The sequence below is a fragment of the Pteronotus mesoamericanus genome, unplaced genomic scaffold, assembly GCF_021234165.1.
Source record: "Pteronotus mesoamericanus isolate MK-2021 breed Mesoamerican mustached bat unplaced genomic scaffold, CSHL_Meso_final contig_169, whole genome shotgun sequence".
In the NCBI taxonomy this organism is placed as follows: domain Eukaryota; kingdom Metazoa; phylum Chordata; class Mammalia; order Chiroptera; family Mormoopidae; genus Pteronotus; species Pteronotus mesoamericanus.
The window spans coordinates 25820017-25843875 of record NW_026555068.1 but is presented as its reverse complement, the minus strand read 5'-3'; the positions used below and the strand labels follow the sequence as shown (position 1 = coordinate 25843875).

Sequence of the window (23859 nt, the reverse complement as noted above, 5' to 3'; positions counted from 1 at the left end):
AAGAAACACTAAGAAAACAGAGCAAATATGGTGTCTTTAAGTTGATAAAAAGTATTTACTTAAAAGGCTCAGCTAGATAGTACTTACTGAAGAAATTTTCAACTCAACAAGGTAAGGCAATCCTTTAACGCACTCCTATTTATTGTAGAACCAAAGGCCCTAGGCAACACTATAAGAAAAGGAAAATAATTAGCAATGATGACATTTAGAAGAAATAAAACTGTCACTATTTGCAAATGATAAGATTATCTCCATAGAAAACCCAAGAGAATGAACAAATTAGTGTAAATTAGTGTATCTAATAAAAGGGTTAAGGGAAATTGCCAGATACAGATAAACTTTAAAGATTAACAGCATTTTCTATACTATTAGTCTCAAAATATTAGTTCCTCTCAAAATTGATAAATAAAAATTAAAAGGCCCATAATCCTTACTGTTAAAAAGCAAGCCAACTTATTTTAGGAGCCCAGCATGACCCTGATATTTATTTATAAAGTGCAATAATGAACATCAGATACAACATGGTACAAGATGGTCTGGATCCAAATCTTGGTTCTCTTAATATCTGTGCGAACTCAGGTAGGTCATATTACCACTCTCTCTGCCTCATGTTTCCTACCTGGAAGACAAGAATGATGTTGATGGTGATGGTGATCCCACTTATGATTATGTAAGGTTTAAGGGAATTAATATTTGGAAAGTGCCTGAATAGCATCTAGCCCCAAGTTGGTGTCTCATAAAAATTAGCAGCTAATCTTATTATTCTAGAACTAATATTGATATATTAATACAGTAGGTGTTATCTGCCTAAAATTGAAAGAAGCATATGTAGATGTGCTAATATTTTCTTCTCTTCCCCAACTGGGTGTACACATTTCACACTGGAGTCCAGCACCTTACTCAGTAAAAAATAACTAAAAATACCATAGAAGATGAAATGCTACTCAAAACTTCAACCCAATCTACTGGTTAATAAATAAGTTAACAGAAAAAAATGTAGAAAGATTTTTATGACATTGAGATAACCTTGGATCGAGGCAAGGAATACAAATCATAATGCAAAATATGCATAAATTTAAATACATCAAGAGTAAAACTTTCAAGATAGAAAAAGTTATCTATGACAGGTTGGGAAAGGAAATCACATTATACAAGGGCTTAGTTTCTGGAACACAACAAGAAATCACACAAATCCCTAGAATGTCAATTTCAAGAGAACAGGATTTTTTTTCCCCATGTCATCGCTGTTGTATCTCCAATCCTCAGGTAAGTACCTGGGAACAGGAACACCTCCTTACTGGTTATTCTGCCTTAAGCTTTGCTTCCCATCTATCCCATCCTCCAAAACAGATATACTAAGTTCCTATTGCTGCTGTAACAAATTACCACACATTTAGTGGCTTAAATTGATGCTCTAACTGTTCTGGAGGTCAAAGCCCAAAATCCGGCCTACTGGCCCGAAGTCGAGGTACCCGTGAGGCTGGCTCCTTCTGGAGCTCCGGGGGCCGGCGTTTCCTTGCCTCTTCTGGCTTCTGAGCCGCTTGCATCCCTTGGCCCGTGGCTCTCTCCCTTGTTACAGATGTCAGTGAGGCTTCCTCACCCCTGCTTCGTGACTTGCCTTCAGTTTTCTGTCTCTGACCCTCCTGCCAACTCTTATCAGGTCCCTTGTGATTCCACCAGGCCCACCTGGACAACCTAGGATGATGCCCTCCTCTCGTAACCTTTGACTTCCTTACCCTAGTGGTGTCCCTTTGACCATGCAAGGTAACGTGTTCACAAGTTCCTGGGATTAAAACGTGACCATGTGTCCAGGGGCCATGATTCAGCCCTGGTGGGCGTTGTCTCTTTCCTGTGAGTTATTTTATCTCTTTTCTCTGCACTCTTCCTACAAAGTACCAGTTGCTCGTATTGCTTTTTGAATGAATGAGCAATGGTGGATTTTGTGCCTTGAGTTGAAGGAAGAAAACTGTTGCTCCAAGATATTAGCCAAAAACCACTTGCTTTTCTCTTTCAAAATGGACAATCAGTGAATTCTTTCATCCTCACTCATGGAGAGAACCCCTCAGAATCTGGATCTTTAGTAAGCATCTAATAACCATTTGATTATTATTTCCCCCCAAATTTAGTTCATGCTCAGATATTACCTGTACTTACTTAACATGCTTAAGTTTAAAAAATGAATTACAATACTCTCTTCCATGAAGAATTTGGCAGAACACAGTCGGAATGGAAGCCTTGCGATCCTATGTCACGGCTCTCTGAAAAGGCCGGGGTGTCAGAGCCACCGCGGGTCACCTAAAGGCCTGGGGTGACGCGTCCATTTAGAGTCTGGCTTTGCAGGCAGGAAACCGTCACCTGGCTCTTCCAGCCTTCACCCTGGAACGGATTCTACTGCTTTGCAGAGTCTCGACATTTGGTACGGGCTCCAAACAATAAAAGTGTCAAAATGGAATCTGCTGCTGTGCAGTTTATTATTCTTCTGGTAGTCTACTGTTAAAAGTTTCTCCTAATGGGTAGAAACTGGAGACTCTTTAGGAAATACCACTAAAAACACCTGCATATAACACTCACTAACGACTGCTTCCTCTACTCAGAGCTCACATTAAGACGACGTTGAGAGATGATGTATGTTATCTGTCTACGTGTTAAATATATTTGGGTAATTTATGCAAAACACAGAAATTAAAGAACTTACCCCATGCTACATTTTTATCATTCTAGCTAAAAATCTGTCTATAGACCTTATAAGGGGAAGGGTAAAAACAAAGTTTCATTACCTAAAATGTCAAAACTTAATATGCTAAAGGGAAACTTTTAGAACATCTTGAATTCCCATATAAGGCTGACTGAAATTTCTTAAGTTGTTGCTAAAAATATTTGGGGGAGAGCCAGTGTAACATCATTGAAGTTGCTGAAAGTATTTGGCGAAGACCAGAGCCTGGTTGAATCCCGCCTCTTGGCCCTTGAGCAAGGTACTGGACCTCTCTGTGCCCCAGTTCCTTCCATTGTAAAATGAAGATAGAAACAGTACTAACCTCAGAGGATTGTTTTGAGTATTAACAGAGTTCGTATTTCAAAACACTTGGAACTCCGCCTGGCACAAGGAAGCACTAAACAAATATCTGGGATTATTATTAGTGAAAACAGAGAAATGTTAAACTAAGGACTCTTCAAAATGTTATGAATGCAGCAGTGTGTAAGAAGCTCCGCCCACCCACCAGGAGGAACTGTGATCCTTATATTTCTTAACGAAGAAGGAGCAAAGAACAGATCCCAACTGCAGAGCAGTTTCATAGTTTGAATGAAGTCTCGGATTTCAGTTTTAGGAAATGAGTACTGTGAATTCTGGGGCTTGGGCTCCCCCCACCTGCTAAGAAGTTTCACTGGCTGCCTATGATCCCAGGAGAACACACCCTACTCTTCCTCATCCCGTGTTCTCCGCCACGTGGCCCCGGGGCACCTTTCCAGTGTTACCTAGCACTGCTGCCCTGCCTGACGCCTCCGCTTTAACACCCCATCCAGGCACAGCACATACTTTCCTCTGGCTTCGAATCTCCTTAACTGCCCTCTCTCCTTGCCTAGGCCCCCCACTTCTTAAAGGATCCGCTCAATTCCCATCTCTTCTCGGAGCCTCCCAGTTCCTGAGAACAGCATTAATGATATGAGAAAGGTATGAGGTAATGATATGAGACAGAAAGGCCCACTTTTTAAAATCTTAAGTCAATAATCATAATTCAACAAATAATTTGGGGAACATCTATTCTGTGCAGTTTTCTCACTGCTGTGGGAAGTGTAAAGAGGAACAGGACACTCTTCTCTTTTTTTCATTGCCTGTATTAGGGTTACACTGGCTAACACAATTCTACATTTCAGGTACACGATTCCACAACGCATCATCTGTACATTGTACACTGCGTTGTGTGTTCACCATCCCAAATCAAGTCTCCTTCCATCAGCCTTTATCCCTCCTTCACCCTCTTCTACCTCCCCTACCCCCACCCCCCCAATCACCACAATATTGCCCACGACCGTAAGTTTTTTCTTTCTGTTCTTTCTCCTCCAGCCCTCCCCGCCCAGCCCCCCAACACCCCCTCGCCCCCCTGGACAGCTGTCCCCCTGCTCTCGATCACTCTTTTGTCTTCGAGGAATGAGAGTCCGGTCTAGCAGGAGACCAGTACGTACCAATTAACTCTTACGCAAGGTTGGTTTGGTAAAATCTATGGAAGAACCCACTTCAGACGATGAGATTAACTCTGACCGTATCTGAAACGTTTCCTAGAGCCTCCACTTTCAAGTAGGACTTAAACCCTGGGAGAATTTCAGTAAACTGGGATGAAGAGGAAGTTTAAAAAAGGTGGTAATTTTTGTTTCCTGGCATATGCCTAGTTGAAAAGTACCCAGAGTTCACCCCATGGTAGGATTGCTTGCGATGGCGAGGCAGCTCTTTTTATAGACACTGCATGTGATTTTGCTCTTGATTGGATGAAAGAGAAGTATCACAAGACTCAGAGGCTAATTCCATATAAACAAAATGTGGCTTGGCCTTGCGCACAGCAGTGGAGGCTCTTAGTGTCTTCGATCTTACTCCTCAACTTTTCCTGAGCTCTCTGGGGAATGGTAAACCTAATTCTCCTCAGAGATCACATTTGCTCCAAACGTGCACCACTACACAGCACCTGAAGAGAAGTGAGAAGTCTGCGGTGAATCCGATTCGTGAAGACTGTGGTGGTTTTAATATATGTTCACAAGTTATTTAATACTCCTCCCCTCAAGGGATGAAGCTTCTTCCCCTACCCCCTTCCTACCCCTTTATGGGCTGTACTGGACGACTGGATTCTATGAATGGGACCAGTGAAGGTGAGGGTGTGTCGCTTCAGAGAGGAGGTAATTAAAAAAAAAAAGATTACAACTTTCGCCTGGTCTTCTCTCTTGAATCATACACTCTCGGGGAAGTCAGCAGCCACATCATGACAACAGCCAGGCAACCCTGTAGATGCCGGGGTGTCCGACCCGCGCCCCTCGGGCCGCATGCAGTCCAGGCTGGCTCTTCATGTTGGTTATGCAGCCCAACCTAAAATCGTAAGTTTACTTAAAACCTTGGTTTTTTTTTTGCTCATCAGTTTTCCTTAGTGTTTGTGTATTTAATGTGCGGCCCAAGACAACTCTTCTTCCATTGTGGCCCAGAGACACCAAAAGGTATCCTATAGACAGACCCTGAGATGAGAAAGCAGGGCCTCCTGCCAAAGGCCGCGCAGGTGGGCCACCTTACGAGTGGATCGTGTAGCTACAATCAAGCCCTTAGATGGCTGCAGCCTGGCCAGCATCTTGACCGCAGCTGCCTGAGAAACTCTGGGCCAGAACCCCAGCCCGAACCCCCCCCAGCTAGGCCACTGCCAAGTTCCTGACCTGCAGGCGCTTAGAAATAGCAAAGGAGATCATCTGTCAAGTAGCAAACTGTAACGAGAAAGTAGAAGTGAGCACGGTAGGAAGGACTTTTTCCATCAAAGCACAGAGACTATGACTAAATTTCAGTTGTAGGGAGGGTTGTTTCTTGATTATTTAGTAACTTGACCTCGAAGAGTAAATGACAATTAAACAAGGGAATAAAGTACAAAGATTCCTGAATCCCATCCAGTTATCGTTTCAGCCACTAACTTCTTGCCACAAAGGGGGAGATTCAATACTTTTCAGATTTTTGAATTCAAGTCTTTAGTATATTCTAATTCAAGTCTCTAGTATGCAGGGTTTTCTGGCTGAACTAACTACAGCACTGTGATATGCTCATTAAATCAGTGATAAATGGGAGTTCTGGTGTGCTATGTTTTAGTTTTGCAAAAGGAATATATTTTTCACTACTTACAAAGTTGCATGGAGTTACTAGCTTCATAAATTTATATGTATGCATCTTTGTGAAGACTTGAAAAGCTATGCATTCCCCTCAAATTTACACAGAGCCCTGCGTCTCCCAAAGCAAATTCAAACAGCATTCATCTTGGAGCATCCCATAACAGGAGGCTTGCATGCACATGGGTAGGGCTCACTCAGGTATGTAAAAATGAAGGGGTTCTAATATAGACACTAAAGTATATGTTACATACAGCCACATTTTCTAAGATGTGTTAAACTTACAGGGAAAAAATGAAAGCAGCTTGTCTTAAAAACCCTCTTCTGAGTCCCTCTCCTCCCTCCCAGGCCCTAATGGGGCATGAAAACACCTGAGGCCTGCCAGGCTGCACAACCTGGGATTTGGGGACACAGTAAGAGGATGAGGTCACAAAACGTGCATACACCGAGTAGTTCAAGGACAAGTGCGAAACCTCAGAACAAAGAAAAGAAAGTTCACGCTTCTGCGGTTTAGCCCCTTTGGTTGGGCTCCACTCATCTGGCTCTCGCGTTTCAACCCTAATAATCCCACAGAAGCCGGGGGTGAGGAACTGCGCTTTCGCTGTAGGGGTCCGGTCATGCACCCAGAATGGGGCCGGCAGGGCTGGGGCCTCGGCGGAACCTGGGGCGTGGCCGGGGCGGGGCGGGGCGTGGCCTGGGGCGGGAGCCGAGCGGGCATTGGGCGGGGTCGGGCGCGGTTGGGCGGGGCTGGCGGGGCCTGGGCGCAGCAAGGGCCCTGCTGGGCGGGGCCTGCGGCGCGGGAGATTTGAACTTCCTCTCTGCCGACTTAATATCCGCGCGCAGGTTAAGTTGCGCAGCAACTTTCCCCCAGAGTCTTGAAACTAGAGGCCCCAGTGTCGGCTTGGGAGATGGTGGAAGGACCAGGCTGTACTCTGAACGGAGAGAAAATTCGGGCGCGAGTGCGCCCGGGCCAGGCGGTGACGGACGTGCGGGGGAGCGCCCTGCAGAGCCTGGGAGGCCCGGGCTTGCCTCCCCCGGGGGCTGCAGTGTCTTCCCAGGTGAGCCGTTCCTATAACTTGCAATGGGATCAGCAGGGGAAAATGGAATAAAGACCCCGTCAGGTTTCCAGGGTCCAAAGTGTCATCCCTTCATCCTGGTCCTGGTTTCCTGGACCTCGCGTTTCCCAAAGTTGCTCTTGAGTTAAGGGAGGGCTAGTACGTGCCAGCGCACTTGCATAGTGGCGCACTGTCCGGGGCTAAGGCTGCCAGAGATGCCCAGGCAGGAGTCCCTCCTTGTCGCCTTGCTTTACTTCTTTACAACCCAGCGAAAGATGGCTTTCTTATAGCTGCAGCTGCCTTTTCTGCCTTTACCAATATCAAATCTCTGCAGCCTTTGACTTTTTTTCATCATGCTTTCAGCATGAAATTGTAGCTTCTCGACTGCCTAACATGCCGCAATTGATAAGTGTACCACAGCTAATTTATAATTATAAAACGGCACATAGAAAATTTAGCGCTAACCTTGCCACGCACTTAGTATTGTCATCTAGTGAAGGGGCAGTGAAACCCAGTTGCCGTTCCCTTAAGTGCATTTATTTCTTTTTGAAGTAAATTGTAGCACAGCTTCCCGCCATGCAGGCACTCATTGCAGCTGGGGCGATGTTCACGTGCTGACTTTAGAACGTGTTCTAAAAAATTCTGATTAAGCCATCACGCTTTAAAAGCCCTGTATACACCTGTAGGTGCACAGATGATCGTATTTCATGGATGCATGAGATACTGTGCTGGACTTCAATTTCTCTTGCAAAACGTCCTCATAGCCTTTGGTCCTGTAAGAAAAAGTTGTCTGCTATGAAATTAGCATATGCTTACAACTTGAAAGAAATGAGGTTCTACGTCTGAGAAAATACATTTTCAAACTTAGAAAAATAATGTGTTTTGCGTCTCCTTCCAATTGCCCTTGCATATTTATTCTGACTTTATGTGTCAAATAGTAGTCTGCACCTAGTTTCTTATTATAGTACTTCTCAAAATCTTTTTCACAGTCACAGAGATGGACCTTTTGTGATATCTTAAGAATGTTAAAATATTCTTATAAAAATTACTCATTCAACAAAATTTTGAATGTAAAGGCACCTGGGGGACAGAAATGAACTCTTCCTCTTGTGAAGTCTGTGCTTTGGTTGGGAAGGTGCACAGACATACATTAAATGAGAACAGAAGTATAACTTGGTAAGTTCTCCGAAGGACAGAAACGTTCTGTAAGGAGTTATAACAGGGTCAGGAAAGGCGTTGCTGGGATAGTCACAAGCCACGGTGAGGTGTGGCCGGTGAGGGCGGATGTGCAGCCCCCGGCAGCAGAATGTTCGGGCAGGACGGCAGCAAAGGCAGAGAGGGCTTGGAATACAGTGAGGCTGAGATGGAAGCAAGGGGATGTGAAACAAGACAGGACTGGGACGGGTGGCTGGAGCCAGAAACCTCTGTAGACCCGGCTAGGGATTTTGTATTTTTCTTAGGAGTGGTAGGAGTCTTAGAAGTGTGCTAAGATCCACTGATGCTTTGAAATCACTCTACCGTGAGAAGAAAAGACAAAAGACCGGAGGGAAGCCCTGGGTGCTGCTCTCAGGAAGGAGAGGCCTGCAGGGGCCTTTGGTGGACGGTGCCGGTGGCAGAGATGGCGAGAGGGGAACAGAGCCACCGCGTCCGAGGTAGAGGCAGTGAGGCCGCCGTGGGCGTACCATGAATATATTTGTGGACGTTATGATTTACATCTTTCAGCAGGAATGTATTTTGTGTAAGGTTTTATGTTACTTCCTGGGGATACAAAGATGAGTTAAACCTTCTGCAGGGAGAATCCAACTTAATGTGTTAAATAGATTCTATCTCATTGGTATTTAAGCCAAAGAAACACGAACGTTTTCTTTAAGTTTGTCGTGACCCTCTCTAGTGGGAAGGCTTAAGGTGCATTTGAAGAACTCGTATTTTCTTTGGTTGATGAGAAATAGTAACCCTGTGATAAAGGATTCACCTGATTGTGCAGACGCGGAAAGTGAAGCTCTCCGTGAATTTAAATAAGTCGCCCAAGATCACATGACTAGTAGGGGGCTGACCAGGGTTTGATCTTCCATTCTTTGTGCTCCAAAGCCTACACTCTTAACTGTAGCTTCTCTCAGTTATAAGGGATTCAATAGGAAAGTGGCTAATCCAACGGCAGGAACACCACATGGCTCAATCTGGAACTACGATTATTTATTAACTAGAGAAATGAGACCTTGGGCCTTGGGCTGCGTCTGCCCCTGTATTTAGTTTTCTTCCATTTAGTCAATTCTCTTACCTACTCTGCTGATTCTCTTCTGATGGCTTTCAGTCCTATCTTCAAATTGCGCAGAAGAGCGCAGCCTAGTAATATAACACAGACGCTTCATTGATGGCTGGGCAATTATTAACATCACTTGGAAGCAATACTAAAGGAGCTATACCCCTTAAGTAAAAAGCCCTGCACTTGAAGCTAGTATGTTTCATACCTTGACATAAAGAGATAAACATTGGAATAAGTGTATTACAACCATAGGCCTATTGTATACCAGTTGTGTGGGAACTGAATCTGAAAATCATATGGAATTAATGGTCTCTTTGTGGTTATTGGGAAAGTTCTAAATAATTTTCTATGGCTTCACTTTCTGGGTCTTTGGTTTAAAGAGCTGATAATTTTTGTAAACATGAAGGGTCTTTTGCATTTTTGAGTGTTGGATTCATAGCAAATTTGATCAAAATATGGTGGGCTGGCACCAGCCTCTGATATGATCCTCACGAGAGAGCGATCCTGTATTTCCTAGGTGTTTATATCCGAGAGTTAAAGCTACTGAAATATTTCTGCTACTGGCTTATAATCTTTAGTTTTCACATGATAGCATTTAAAAATAAATTTATAACTGCATGCTATATATCCTTTTACATTACTGTAAACATAAAAATACAAAGAAGAGTTAAAGAAATGTTAGTGAGGCATTTAAAATAAATTAGTTATACTTCAGATAATCATTGTACCAAGAAAAACCAAACAAACCCCACAATTACTATCTCTTTGCTGTGTCCCCTCTGCTCCAGTTTGAAATCCGCAGAGCACACGCTTTAATGTGTGTCTTTTTGGGGCAACTGATCCTCCTTTTGAAGAAGAAAGCCCAGCCATAGAGAACCCCAGCCTCTGCTAGTCGAGTGTACATGACATGGTTTCTGAGTTTGAGCCACTGTCTTTTCTGTATAAAATGATGCTATTGTGTAAGCACATTGCATTGAGCTCTGCTGGAGCCCGCGATCCTTGTGGTAAGAAGCACTGTTGGAATATAAATGAACACGTCGGCTTAATAAGCTGTGCAGAGTCAATCCTCCCCTTTTAATTGTGGGTGGATACAATATTCTAGTGAAATCAGTGTGTAATCTGCATATGTTTTCAATCTCACAGCACAGCTCAGGATATAAAACAGCATTTATTTATTTGTAGGTACTCATTTCGTTTGACACATGATCCTCTGGCTGTTGTCACTCCTTAAGAGTTGATACCTATATTTAATGTGCGAGTTACTCATATTTATCTTTATACGTCCTTCACAGTATCATGAGCAGAGTAGGCATTTAATACACATTTGAATGGATGGAGATGAGCAAAGGCTTGAATAGTGCAAAATGATTGAGGAGCTAGAAATAAATTCAGTTTGGAATGTCATTATGCGTATGCATTTTTTCACGGGTGTTATATGGACGTTCCTACCACAAGAAAATACGGGAGCCACATAGTGTATGTAAGCTTTCCTCCTTCCCTCCCGTTCTTTGTAGTGGAAAAAAACAATTATAGTTCACATTACTGCCATCGTATGAAGGAATGGGCTAATCGACAGACATTCATTCTCTAGCTAAAAGAAGCATATCCCTTTAACACCAAAGGGGTTTTAACATTTTCAGAACATGCATTATGGACTTCCTTACCTTCTTAAATGGTTACTGATCATAGTTGCCCCTTCATGACTCTGATCGTTATTACCAACATGTGGTATTATGCAGAGTCCTGGAACCAAGCTAACTGACCACAGGTGACTCTTCCAGACCAGGAAACCAAGGGACGTGACTTCCGGTGGCCATTGCAGCTTTAATCTAGCGCGGACACATTCCCTATGATGTAGAGAAAAGGACATCTGACCATCTTGGTTTTGAATCCCAACCCCTTGGCTACTTCCTTGTGGGGAGATGCTTACCCTCACACGTTTGCTTATTCGCTCTGAGCCGGATTAGAGGACATCCCAAACTCTTAGCTTAGTGCCTAGTAAAGCATACATCCTGGTAATTGTTATCTTTTCTCCCAGGTCAGGGCTCTCTCATCAGACCTGTTTGTCTGAGGATCACCCTATTTCCTCACGAGGGGTTTGTAATCACTTGTGCCCTCAAATTTGGGCAAAGCATTTGGCCTCCGGGTAAGCGCACGAAGGTTCTGCTCATACAGAATTGTAGACTATGGTTTGGTACGTAGAACTAAGACCTCTATTTTAAAATTAGACTCTTTGATGGTTTCAATGGGTAGATAGGGCACCTTTGATTAAGGTGCCTTATTAGGAAATAGACTCGGGGCAAAAAAAAAAAAAAATTCTCAAGTGCTGTATTTGGAAATTTTTAAAAATATAGGAAAAAAGGAGAAGGAACTGTGAAAGTAAATCTGGCAATTTTTTTTCCTCCTGTTGAGAAACTATGTAACTGCACTGGCATTGAAACATTTATCTATGGAAAACCCTTATTCTGTTCTGAAGAGTTCATCTTCCCTTTCATCCGTGGATAGGCGGGATAAATGGTTATCAGCACAGTAAGTCGCAGGCTGTCTCTGAAGATCCATGTTGTTTTGACAATTTTGTATTATTAAGCCACTTGAAAATGGGAAGGTGAACCCCTCTCAATCATACTTAAAATTGTAGCTAAGGAGATTTCCGTCTCTATTTCAGGGGAAAAAAAGATGTGATGTTCAAATAATACAGTAATAGGATTATAAGGGTCAACATGAGAAAGTCAAGTGTATATCGGGCTACTGCATACAGCTATAGCAAAGACAATAGGCTTGTGGAAAATAGTTTTTGAATTTGGGGCAGCCGAAGCTTATACAAAGAGGTGATTCTACAGCAGGGCCAGTTGTGAATCTTAGGTGTAATGCAAAGGGCTTGTCTAGTTCGTACACAACAGCTCAGAATAAGTGGGACACGCCAGCCCCGTATACCAGAGTTTTCCCCTACGGTTAAAATATATGCAGGTGCTTGAGATGGTCAATCATACATTGAGAATTTTATTTTGCCCCAAGTCTATTGTCCAGAGCTGAGGATTTTAGAAATGGCAGTGTACTGGGAATCGGGGGACTTGGGTCCAGTGTCAGCGTGACAGACAACTGAAGAAAGGATATTTATGTATCATGTTCCTCAACACCAAAATGAAGTATCAGAATAGATGTTTTCCAAGCAATCGTTTAAAGGCTAAGTAAACCTCAGATAAAAACCAGGGCATGTTAGGATTGGGTGCTGAAAGTACATCCGTCCCTCCCTAAATCCCTTATAAAGTTCTTTTCACTCAATGGGAAATTCTGGTCAATATAGTATTTTATTTCCACCTAGCTTTGTTAGTTGCAAGACTTTGGTCTTCTATTTAAACCACACTCCATTGCAGATAATTAGAAAATGAGAGACTGGAGTGTTAATAATTTTCGAAGCAGATGAAACAGATGGTAGAGTAGAGGTTCTTGCCAAGAAATCTCGGGATAGCGAAGCGAGGCGAGGGTGGTGGGTGAGGAGACACTGGGCCTCTGCTTCAAAGCCACACTCCGGTTTAGGAGGGAAAGGAAGAGGCGTCTGATTAACCCCCAGAATGCTCGCTAACCTCCAGACGCTGCGTGGGGCTGTCAGAGATTTTAGACAGCATCGTCCCTGTCCCCAAGGAGCCGCTAGACAAACAGTCACAGACAATATGGTAAGTCCGATGACACCGCTTACGGCAAACCCTACGCCCGATAGAAATCCTCGAGATCGTTTGGCTTCCCAGGGGGGAACATTCTAGTACCAAGAAAATGACAGGCTCTGTATGTGAGCGAGGAAGAGGTTATGCTAACATTTCATTTTAATTCCCCAACACCTCATCAAGTATTAAACAACTCATCCACGCCAAGGTCACACAGCATCTGTAGCTGGAACAGGTTCTGCTGCACTGAAGTGACGGATAACGACAGGTCTGCAAGTTTCCAGGGACCGCGTCTCTACCTGTGATGCTTCCTCTACTTACCCTTCTGCCGACACCTGTGCTGAAGGCAAGAGTCACCTTCATCCGGCCACAAAGGTCTCTTTTCAGTAATCGTGGAGCCTTTTATTTCATGGCTGCTTCCCTTGTCTTGTTTTGATGGCATATTGCATGTTATTTTCAATTATGGTGAAGAGGGTAAAACAGGAGCAAGAGGAGGAAGATGTCATACCTTGCAGGCTTTGGTTTTCGGTTCCCTCTGAGGCTCTGTCAGCCGGGACAACGCGTTTCATTTTTCGCTGACAGGTGTGTGAAGAGGTGTGAGGGCCTCATGCATTTTAAGTATACGGCCCTTTGTATTTTTGGATTCATCCTGCTATGCACAACAGAATTTATTTACAAGGGCGCACGCTGTGCTTTGTCCTGTTAATGTACGGCCCAGCAACCGGAAAGTTGTGGAGGCCCGGCCTCTGGGACTCGCTTTTTCTAAGTAGCCAAACTTCCCACGGGTCGATCCACTCGACTCTCAGAAATCTCTGGCCACTGACAGTCATTTGGCCAGTCGATAGACGCATGCTTCAGGCGACGTTGATGCCTTGAGGAAGTAATCCTGGGTAGAAAGGCTTTTTTTTAACCTACCCCCCAGCATTGGTTATAGAGGCTGTTTCCGCTCTGCTCGCCAAACATGGAACCGAAGTTCCCACCGTAGGTGTTCCGCGCGCAGAAATTCCGCTGGGAAGACTCAGGCTGGACATCAGGGTCAGCTGGGTTTGCATGTCTTCCCAATAGACATTATTAGGAGCCCAGAGCATGTAACCATTTGGACAAGGAAAGGTAGAGGGTTTCATTAAGAACTCATTTTTTTGTTGTCGTTTACCAGGTTTTTACTATTTCTTTTCATTTTTCTCACCTGAAAGGCATCTTATATATTGATTTAGGAATGAGTAGCACTCAAAATTTTGGTATGAATTGTACTCTCACATATTTTATGTAGCCAGTTACAAAATCCAATGATGTCTCACTGCTGGGTTAGATTTGGGTGTTTTGATAACAGGGTAGGTTTAAATGGTCCCATCCAGTTATTGAACAGTCAGTTGTAGTCCTTACAGAGTGGGACACTTCCCCCCAAAACGACCTGGGTTTCAGAACACCTAGAATAACATAAATATTGGGGACAATTATGATGCCGGTGACACAAGGTTAGGCAGGCAAATGCGCACCGGGGCCCCTCCTTTCAGTGAGGTTGACACTGCAAACCGATGAGGGTTTCCCCGATGAAAGTGGCCGAGGAGACCTAAGGCGGCTCTTCGCCTGGGATGTGGTGAGAGTTCATGACGTTTTTTCATAGACGCCTCTAGCACGGAACCGGTGACACCGCTGCCGTGAGGCCATTGGCCTCTACCTGCCAATGATGAGTCTGGAGACGTGATGGCGTTGTTAGATGTGAGGAGTGACAGTATTATATGCTCCGTGTGACCTCAGATAAGCTAGGGTCATAAGGCGGCCTTTCTCTTAGTTGATGACCTTCATTTCTACTCGACTGAGAAAATTTAATCAACCACAAGGCAATTTGTGCAACCTCCCCTGCCTGCCCACCTGCCTACCAGCCTCTGTTCCCACGTCACCTCCCTTCCTCCCGGTCAGGGGTATCCAGCCTTCTTGCGTCTCTGGGCTGCACTGGAAGAAGCGTTGCCGTGGGCCACACGTTAAATACATTGTAACACGTAATCACAAAAAAATCTCATGTTTTAAGTAATGATTTTGTGTCTGGCCGCACTCACGGCCATCCCGGGCCGCGTGCGGCCACGGACCGCGGCTTGGACGCCCCTGCGAGGTGAACTGCCCATGTTCCCCGCAAGACCAGCAGAGCCCACGGGTCCCAGAACCACCTCTTTTTGCCTAGTAGAGACTCCGCTCCAGCTGTCCTCCCTCCTGCATGATTAGTGCTTTCCCGTCGACTGAACCTTTCCCATCAACACAGAAACATATCCCATCTTAAAACAGACAGAAGCACTCTTGACTCTACTTCCCAGGCTGTCACCCCGCTTCTGTGTTGTCCTTCACAGCATCACGTGTTCACCCTGCCTCATCAGCTCCAATCTCCAAAGAGGCTGTTGCCTCCTATCACTTCCCCTTAACTCATGTCACTAGTCACCTTCTCATTGCTAAATCCAGCGGTCAGGCTCAGCCTTCGTCTTATGCGATGCATGCGTAGTACTTGCCACGTCTCTTCCTTGAAATGTGTTTCTCTTGGCTTCTAGGACACCACTCTTCCTTGGATTTTCTCCTGCCCTGCTGGCTGCCTTCTGAGTCTCCTTTTCTGGTTCCTCCTCCTCTTCTCCCCAGTATCACAATATTATGTCCTAGTAACTCTTGCTGATTTCATCCAGTTTTAAAGGTTTAGAAGCTATTGGCATGCTGATCATTAGACAAGTTTGTATCTCCATCCTAGACTTCCCTCCTGAAGTCCAGGCTCACATTCAGCTGCCTATGCAACCTCTCCACTTACGTGTCTACAGACATCTCAACGTTAACTTGTCTGAAACCAAATCCCGGACCTTCCTCTCCCATCCTGTTCCACCCGAATCCTCTTCACCCCGTTTGACAGCACTCCTGTCTTTTGGTTGTTCAGAGCAAACACCTCCCATAGTCCAGCACTAGCGAACCTTCCTTGTTCCAGTTCCTAAATGCATCCGGATACTGGCCCAGGTCGCCTTTATGTCTTGTCTGGGTTGTCACGGCAGCCTCCCAAGTGCCTTTTCTGCTCCTGCCCTTGATCCCTTAGCCATGATTCTACCCAGCAGTCAGAAGGGCCATCCAAAAAGTAATGGAGAAACTATCTTTTCTCCACCTTACTTCTGTCAGAGAAAAAGCCAGTCCTTTACTACGGACCTCGCAGAGCACATGACCTGTTTCTAATTATGTCTGCCTCCATCTCTCTACTGTCTTCTCTGTCCTCTGTGTCCTGGCCACCCGCCTGCTGGCTGTTTCTTGGTCCACAGGAACACTCTGCCGTAGGACATGTGTATCAATCACCATTCCTGGTGCCTACATGTGGCTCACTCCCAGTTCCTTTAAGATGTGCCCAAGTACCATCTTCCCAGTGAGATTTTGACCACCCGCCCCATTTAACACTGCAGCCTGCTACGCCCTCCCCTAGTCCTGATCTCTTTCTCATCTCAATTCCTTTTCCAGATGTCCTAATACATTGTTATTCTATTTATTGTTTACTCTCTCCCCCAGTGGAATATAAACTTTCTGAAGGCAAATTTATTGTTGTTTTTTTTCTCTCCATTGACACATCCCCAGCATCTAGAGTAAGGCCTCAGACCTGGGGGAAGGTCAATAGCCCTTTCTAACAAGGGCGGATGCGAGGCATGGTGCATTTTTAACGAGCAGGGTGTCTTTCCACATGGCGCACAGCACCTCGTTCTCAGAATGTCAAAGCTGTAGACACAGCCAAGTGAATGACATGAACGATGATCGTTGTTGATTGGGAGAGCTTTCGACTCACTGGTGTAAGTTCCTGTCAAAGCTGTTCATTTAGCGACGTGAGCCGACTTCACATGAGACAGTTGGGCCTCATTTACTGTTTGGCTAGGTGTTGTGACAGCAGCATCTACTTCAAGGTTACCTTGTCTGACTCTTTGCCAGGAGCCAAGGGAAAACACGGCGAAGTCAGAGTTCAGGGCGGGGAGAGGGCTGCGCAGGGCACAGTCGTGGACGGAGAGCAGCCGTCGTGTGGCTTCCCATTTTGGGAAGGAGCAGAGCAGGGCGATCGGATGCAAGGCAGTACGATGAGCAACAGCGAGTGGCCACCGACAGGGAGGTTGTCAGTTGGCCAATCAGGTACTGCGTTTCACTGTTGACTGCGCGGTCGGACTGTGCCAAAGAAAATAGACTATAACGTGAGTGTTATATATTATGTTATGTTATGTTATATATTATAAGGTTAAAGGTCAGGTAAGTGCCACTGGAAGAAACCAGGGCCTGATTCCACGTTGCTGAGAAGAGATTCCACACACTCCAGGGCTGCATGTTTACAGCCGAAGGAAAGAGAGCACACAAGATCCAGGCCCTCGCCACGCATCGGTCCCCAATGATGGCAGGCACCCCACTTTGTGCTGTCGTGGAAGGACCGCCCCCCACCCCCGGGGTCTGAAATAAGGAAAGTGGAGGGCATACCTCAGGGCCATCGACATGTACATGCTTAAACAGGACATAGGAACATGCCTCACAAGGCAAGACAGCCAGCGTGAGCCGCAATGGCTGTTTGTCTCCCTGAAAGTGAGGCTCAGGTGCAGGGGTGGACGGATGTGACAGACCGCACAGGGTGGCCTTTTCCAACATCTTGCGTTGGTGTTAAGTTTCAGATTTAACTCGCGAAATTAAAAATTGAAGGGAGATTAACCAGAATGACCATAGTCACAAATATCCTCCCGAGCAAGAAGCAGGGGCAGCCGCTGTGGAGCCTGGGGCGGGCTGTACAGGGTGGGATCCTGCTCCCCACCCAGCCTCTGCTGGGAACCCTAACAGAAGCCAGAGGACATGGTCAAAGGGTCGTTTGGAAAGAATGCTGGGAGAGGATCAGAGCTCGTTGACATTGGAGTGGGGTGCGGGGACAAGGCTGTGAGCCACCAGTTAGGAAATGGAGGGGTCCAACGCCACAGACACCTTCTATTCGAGAATCTAAAAATGTAAGACCCAGGCTATGTTGGGGCAAAGTTCACCCAGAACAGCTCCATCTCTGGTCTGTACATCATCATCTTAAAAGTGCCCTGACTAGTTTATGAGAACTTTTCACCTGCTCGTTGGTTGTCATGGAAACCTGCATTGACACCTACCATCTTAATCTGCACTTGGCTTGACGCGTACAGAAGTGGCAGCGTAAGGTCTTTTGTGAGGCGGAAACACATCTAGACTCTTTGTGCTTCTCAGTGCAGGGCTCTACCTGATCCCTTGATAAAAACAAGGCAAATGTCAAGGCATGTGTTTCCCCCACTGAGGCCTCAGCGGTGCCACACCGGTGCTTGGTGATCAGGGACAGGTCGTAGGGCTCCTCCGAGGAAGAGCCGAGCCCCCAGGCGCAGGTGTTCTGAGCCCATGGTAACGTGTGTACCTGGAGTCCCTGATGCTAGAGTCTCCCAGCGGTTCTTCCTGTGGTTTGTGCTGAAGAGGAAGGCTCCGCTTTGAAGCCCTCCTGTGTGTTTGTTCATTGGTCACTATGAGCCTGTGATGGATTCCCCAGTCCCCCCTGCGGACAGGAGGGGCAGGACCCCAGCCGCCTGACCTGCAGGCCGTCGGCGAGTTCTGGCATCGGCTGCAGCCGTGCCGATGGGGAATGGCGTTCGTAGAAGGATAGCATCTGTCCTTGTCTTAGTCTGCCTGGGCTCGCACAACAGAAGACCATAGACTGGGTGGCTTAAACACAAATTTGTTTTTCTCACAGTTCTGGAAACTGTGAGTCCAAGATCAAGGTTCCGGCTCCTTTGGTGTCTGGTGAGCACGCTCCCCCGGGGTTGGCGGAAGGCCGTTGCTTCTCATGTGGCCTTTCCTCTGAGTAGCCAGGAAGAAGAGAGCTAGCTCCTTGGTGACTCCTCTTGTGAGGAGACCAGTCCCATTGGGTCAGAGCCCCACCCTGTGATCTCATTGAACCTCAATTATTTCCTAAAGGCCCTGTTTCAAAGACAGCCATACAGGGGTGAGGGGGTCAACGCGGCAATATTTGAGGGGACACCATTCAGTCCCTGACATTTAAAAAGAAATCCACCTTTTATCCCTTTGTCCCCTTGAACTGAACACTGCAGTGCGCCTTTCTAAAAAAGGGCTGATTTAGTAAACTAGAGACTAGAGTGGGCACATTTTCTTAAATATTTAGATTGACAGGTGCCTGTAGACCAAAAGTCTGAGAATCGCTGGACAATACCATCCTCGCGTGAATGAAGGGAAAGTTGTGATTTGCCCTTGGACTGTATCCAAAACTGTTTTCTAATTATCCCCTAACACCCCCCACCCCACTCTGCGCCCACCAAGATTTCACTGGGATCTCGTGAGAATCCTTTGGTCTGTTTGAGAAAAATAGAAGTTGGAAGTAAGTGTGGATATTACCTATTGTGTCTAATATAACAGTCATGCATTTGTGACAGTATATAATTTCTCTTACATTTTGAGTACAAGTTAAGTAATACTTACCATACATCTCTCAAGAATTAAAAATGATATAAACAACACCCGTGTACCTACTGCCCAGCTTGAGGAGGACATGACCAGTGTCTAAACCCCACCCACCCTTCTCCCTCACCCGTAGAAGGGCTGGCGCCTGATGTTTACAGTTTCTGAGGTCGCCTTCGGTGTCCCGTGCATTGACTGTGACCCTAACAGGTGCACTTTGGTTCCACGTGGGGGCGAGGGGAAGGGAGAGTGGGTTTCATTTTCCTTTATCATTAACATTGTTGGGGAGGGAGAGAGGGGCAGCCTCCTCTTAGAGTCCTCTGTCCGGGGACCACGGTTTATCTCTGATTCCCTGAGGCCCACACGCCGCTGCCCACGGACGCTCTCGTTCCTTAGGGCCTGTAAAGGCCTCTCTGAGGAGAGCTGGCTTCACAGTGCTGCTGCTTTTGCTGGCTTATGAGTTCACCATTGCGGGTCAGAATGCAGGGTCCGGCAGAAGCAACGCCTGCTCGAGTGGGGATGGTAGGGTCATAATACGGGTGTAATAATTGATAGTTTTAATTTGCACATCTCACCTACAGTGTCCTATGGTGTGCTTGCGTGTGACATTGTTATGTTACAGAATGACATGCTTAAGATTTTGTAAAAAAAAAAAAAAAAAAGGCGTTATTTGTGCTGGACCCTGTGTTTTGTCATATGTTATCCACCCTTTTTAATTGCCTTGATCTGAATGTTCCTTGGAGAACCTTGGCTCTACATCTGGACATGGAAGACTGTATTTTAACAGTTAGTTTTAAGACATTCACATCATTTTTCTATGTTTCCATTTCATCTATGCAGAGCTATGTTGTCCTGGAAGAATCTCATTTTGATTGTGTGCCGATTACTTTCTTGTCACCTAATTTCTTCGGCCTTTCTTTTTTTTTAAAGGACTGTGTAGTGATTGGACAAAGTGTTTGCAAACAGCTGATTACCTTGACTTGCTGGAGATAATTGTCATCGTTGGGATGCACCTGGGCAGGAGGAACAGAAACACATTTAAGAATTAAATTGTAATTTTGGGTGGAGATTCTGTGTGTGTGCCCACGTGTCTATGTGTTTTCTTCCAGGCCGCCCCAATGAACGAGAGGGCAGGTTCCAGCCAGCTCGCCGCAAGCCTGTTGAGCGGATCCGTGTACAGCGGCGTGGAGACGTTGGGAAAGGAGCTCTTCATGTACTTTGGCCCCGTGGCTTTACGGTGAGATAAACGCGTACAAGACTCATCGCCTCTCTGTGGAACGTTGGGTGGAGGCTGTGCTTGCAGTTTGCCGGGTGTCACAGTGAATCATGCAGAAATCCTCTGCTTTTCAGAGCTCTGTAATGGAAGCGGTTGAGCTTCTATCTTGGAAAGCAATAAGCAGAAGAATAAATTGTGATGCCATTGTGATTTGGAGCGCTAGTCAATGTATTTCTTTTTTTAAAAAATGGGTTGGCGCGGAGGGCTTCCTAGGAGATAGCGCAGCAGCACAGCTCGGCTCTGCTCTCCTCTGGACTCCCCGACGGCTCTTCTCCCCTCTCGTGGCTCCAAATGTTCGTGGCATCAGCACCATCCGTTTCTTGATAGTTATCACAGTTCCTGGGTTTAAATGTTTCGCTAGATTTTTATATTTTTCTGCTTGCGTTCTTTCTCTGAAGGCTTGGGCGGAACTGGGAACTTATTTACAGAGTTCAAACACTTTCCTCGGAAGGACCAGGTTCCCCAGTATCCACAGTGCTTACGGAAACTCACTGCTAAGTTGTGGGCAAGGAAGGCCGCGCAATCTACTGGCTCGGTTGACTTAATAATGAAAATGTTGAAATCTATGCCATTGCCAGAGTGTGATCACCTATTAATTTCTGCAGAAAAATGAGAAAGGCCCCAGGATGAAATATGCCTATCCAGTCTCGGTCTTCCCAGAGTTTAGCCTAAAGACTGGCGCTGCTTCCTTGAGTGTTTTGAATGTTCCCTTAAGATGTTTAACAGTTTTAATCTTAACAGAAAAGTCCCATGACTAGACTCCATGCTTTTAACTGAAGGTAATAATGGTCATAAGGAGATGATATGCGACTATATTATGACAGAGAGACAATAGGATTGTTATTTATTGCATCTCATTTGCCACGTGTTTAGAGGACTTTAGCGGTTTACATCATTGCTTGTCTTTGGAGGTGTTCTCCACTGTCAGCAGCGGCTGTCCGTGGACAGCATTGTGGCCTCCCGTCTGGAGGTGACAACATCAGCGCATGCCTCCGGTTCACACACTGCTGCAGACGGTGACCTGGTGGTGGGCTGCACCGAGCGGGACACCACGAGACCCGTGCGAGAGCGGTTCAGACCTTGATGCGTTCCTGGTTCTCTGGTCTTAGGTGCAGATTCATTTGTGGTTTTCGTCCGGGGTTCCCCCGCCAGACTGAGAAGGGGCCGCGCTTCTCGGTACAGGGCTGTCAGGAAGGGGACAAGGGGCAGTGGCTCTTTACACTAAGGACATGGTGCCACTCCCAGAAGGGGGCGTACCTCTGGGTGTGTGCCGGGGGCGGGGGGGGTGGGGAGTCCAGGGCTGCCTCCTTTCAATCCCCTATAGCCTCAGCGACTATCCAATATAACAATTCACGTCAATGGCAGATCAGCTGTTGGAATATGAACCGAGCATCCCAAACTCAAGTGTAGCCCGTTTCACAATGAAGTTAAAAAACTGCGCTCCGACTGGCGCTTTGCGGGAGAGCGAGGCCTCTGTCACAGAAATGGGACTGTCGTGTGAGCTGGCGCGCCTGTGAGCGGGAGATAGAAATGCAGTCTTTGCTTTTGACTCTTGTTTTCTGCCCGCCGGGCCAGCCGCCCTGTAGAGAGTGTATTCCCGGAAATGTGCTTGTGCTTCAGTTAATAGCTCGCAGTTTTCCCTGAAGGCGCGGCTTTGCACAATTAAAATTGCTCTGGGGTTTGAGTGCTTCTTCCAGGGCAGGCTGTGAATCTTCCCCTGGGGGGCTTTGGATGTGAAACTAGAAATCAGGCATAGCCCTCGGTCAGAGACTGTGCCACGTAAATATCCAAAGATACAAATTAGACAGTGACTATTGGTCTTCCGGAAAGATGTATCACAGCGCTTGAGTGCGCGTAATAGCACCATAGAGGACCACAAATTATCTGATATACACTGGTTTTAGACGTACAGTTGTGGTGTGTGTGATCAATACCTATACTTCTTCAGAACGCTGTCCAGAAGCTCTTCAGGTATAACAAACAAAGCATTTTTAATTTTTTTCCACATGTAATGAATACTCATTAGAGCAAACTGAGAAATACAGAACAAACAAGAATAAATGTGCACATTCGCCATCCCACTACCCAGCGCCATCCCTGTGAGCTGCGGTTGCACGTATTGCCCGCATGGGCCGCGGGGGCGGGGGGCGCACCATACAGCTCTTCGCCCTGACACCCCCACGCCCCAAGCTGCTGTTGGCGGTTAAGATGAACACAGCTGTTACATCTTGCACCAACATTTAAAAGATATATATTTTTAATGAACCTCTCTTTCCAAAACACTTTGCTATTTCCAGTTCGTGATGTGTATGACTCTGAATGTTAGCAATTACCATACATGCTCAGAAACTATGTCTGAAATATTTTAGAGGCTGTGCCATTCTAGAGGAGCTTTATACCTTATCGATTTTGCAATTTATTGCAGTTTAAGTGATATGATCCTCTAGACAGATATGCAAGAGATAATGTGACAATTCTTTTTAGCGTGCTAAAGAAAGTCTTTATGGAATCCATCAGACGCTGCTTACAAAAGCGTTTTACTGTTTAGACATAGGTTTTTGTAATCTGTCATTTCACATGTTGGCCAGGAAAGAAGTGTGATAAAGATTCTAACTATATTCAGTATTTTATAGTAGTGAATACCTACTGTAGTCTGCACAGCAGGCCGACTTGTCTTTTGGGGACATTACTTGTTCGGGCAACTGGTCGTCCGGCCGCAGCAGCCACCTGCCGCGGTCCTCCCCTCTGCACACAGGCCTCCGGCCTTCTCTGGTGTCCACGCTGGGAATCACAGCCACCCATCGCGCCCGTGTCAGGGCCCCCCAGACTGCAAAGAAGCAGATCTCTCTGTGTCCGAAATCCGTAAGATCATCAGGAGAACGCTGACGAATCCCGTGTGACTCAGGTGTCCTTTCCGGAGCCACTTGTGTCTGGGCAAGGGGCAGAGAACACGTCCGGCCGGGCCTAACCCTCCCCATGGTCAGGCGGATGGAATGATCTCTGGGGGCCCACTGGCCGGGGGGTGGCGGGTGGAGGGATCTGGAGAGGATGGGCAGGTAGAAATAAGATTCTAATAAAATTTTCCTGCCCTGGCCGAGCTCCTCAGTTGGTTAGAGCGTTGTCTAGATACATCAAGGTTGCGGGCTCAATATCCGGCCGGGGCACATGCAGAAATCAAGCAGTGACCACGTAAATAAGCAGAACGCCAAAATGGTGCGCGCGCCCTCCCTCTCCCTCTCTACTGCCCTTTACCTTCCTCTGTCTCTAAAATCAATCAATAAAACAATTTTTAAACTTTCCTAAACTAGCTTC

The 23859-nt window shown here is 46.1% G+C and overlaps 1 protein-coding gene across 1 annotated transcript in view; it reads left to right on the top strand.

Annotated features, from left to right (window-relative positions):
• The first annotated feature begins 6752 nt into the window (after positions 1 to 6752).
• The window catches only part of NEIL3 (nei like DNA glycosylase 3), a 32564-nt gene continuing 15457 nt past the window's right edge, over positions 6753 to 23859 (top strand). The window contains exons 1-2 of the mRNA XM_054565846.1: positions 6753 to 6902; positions 20381 to 20508. Coding sequence (XP_054421821.1) covers positions 6753 to 6902; positions 20381 to 20508 — 278 coding nt within the window. The remainder of the gene's footprint in view (positions 6903 to 20380; positions 20509 to 23859) is intronic.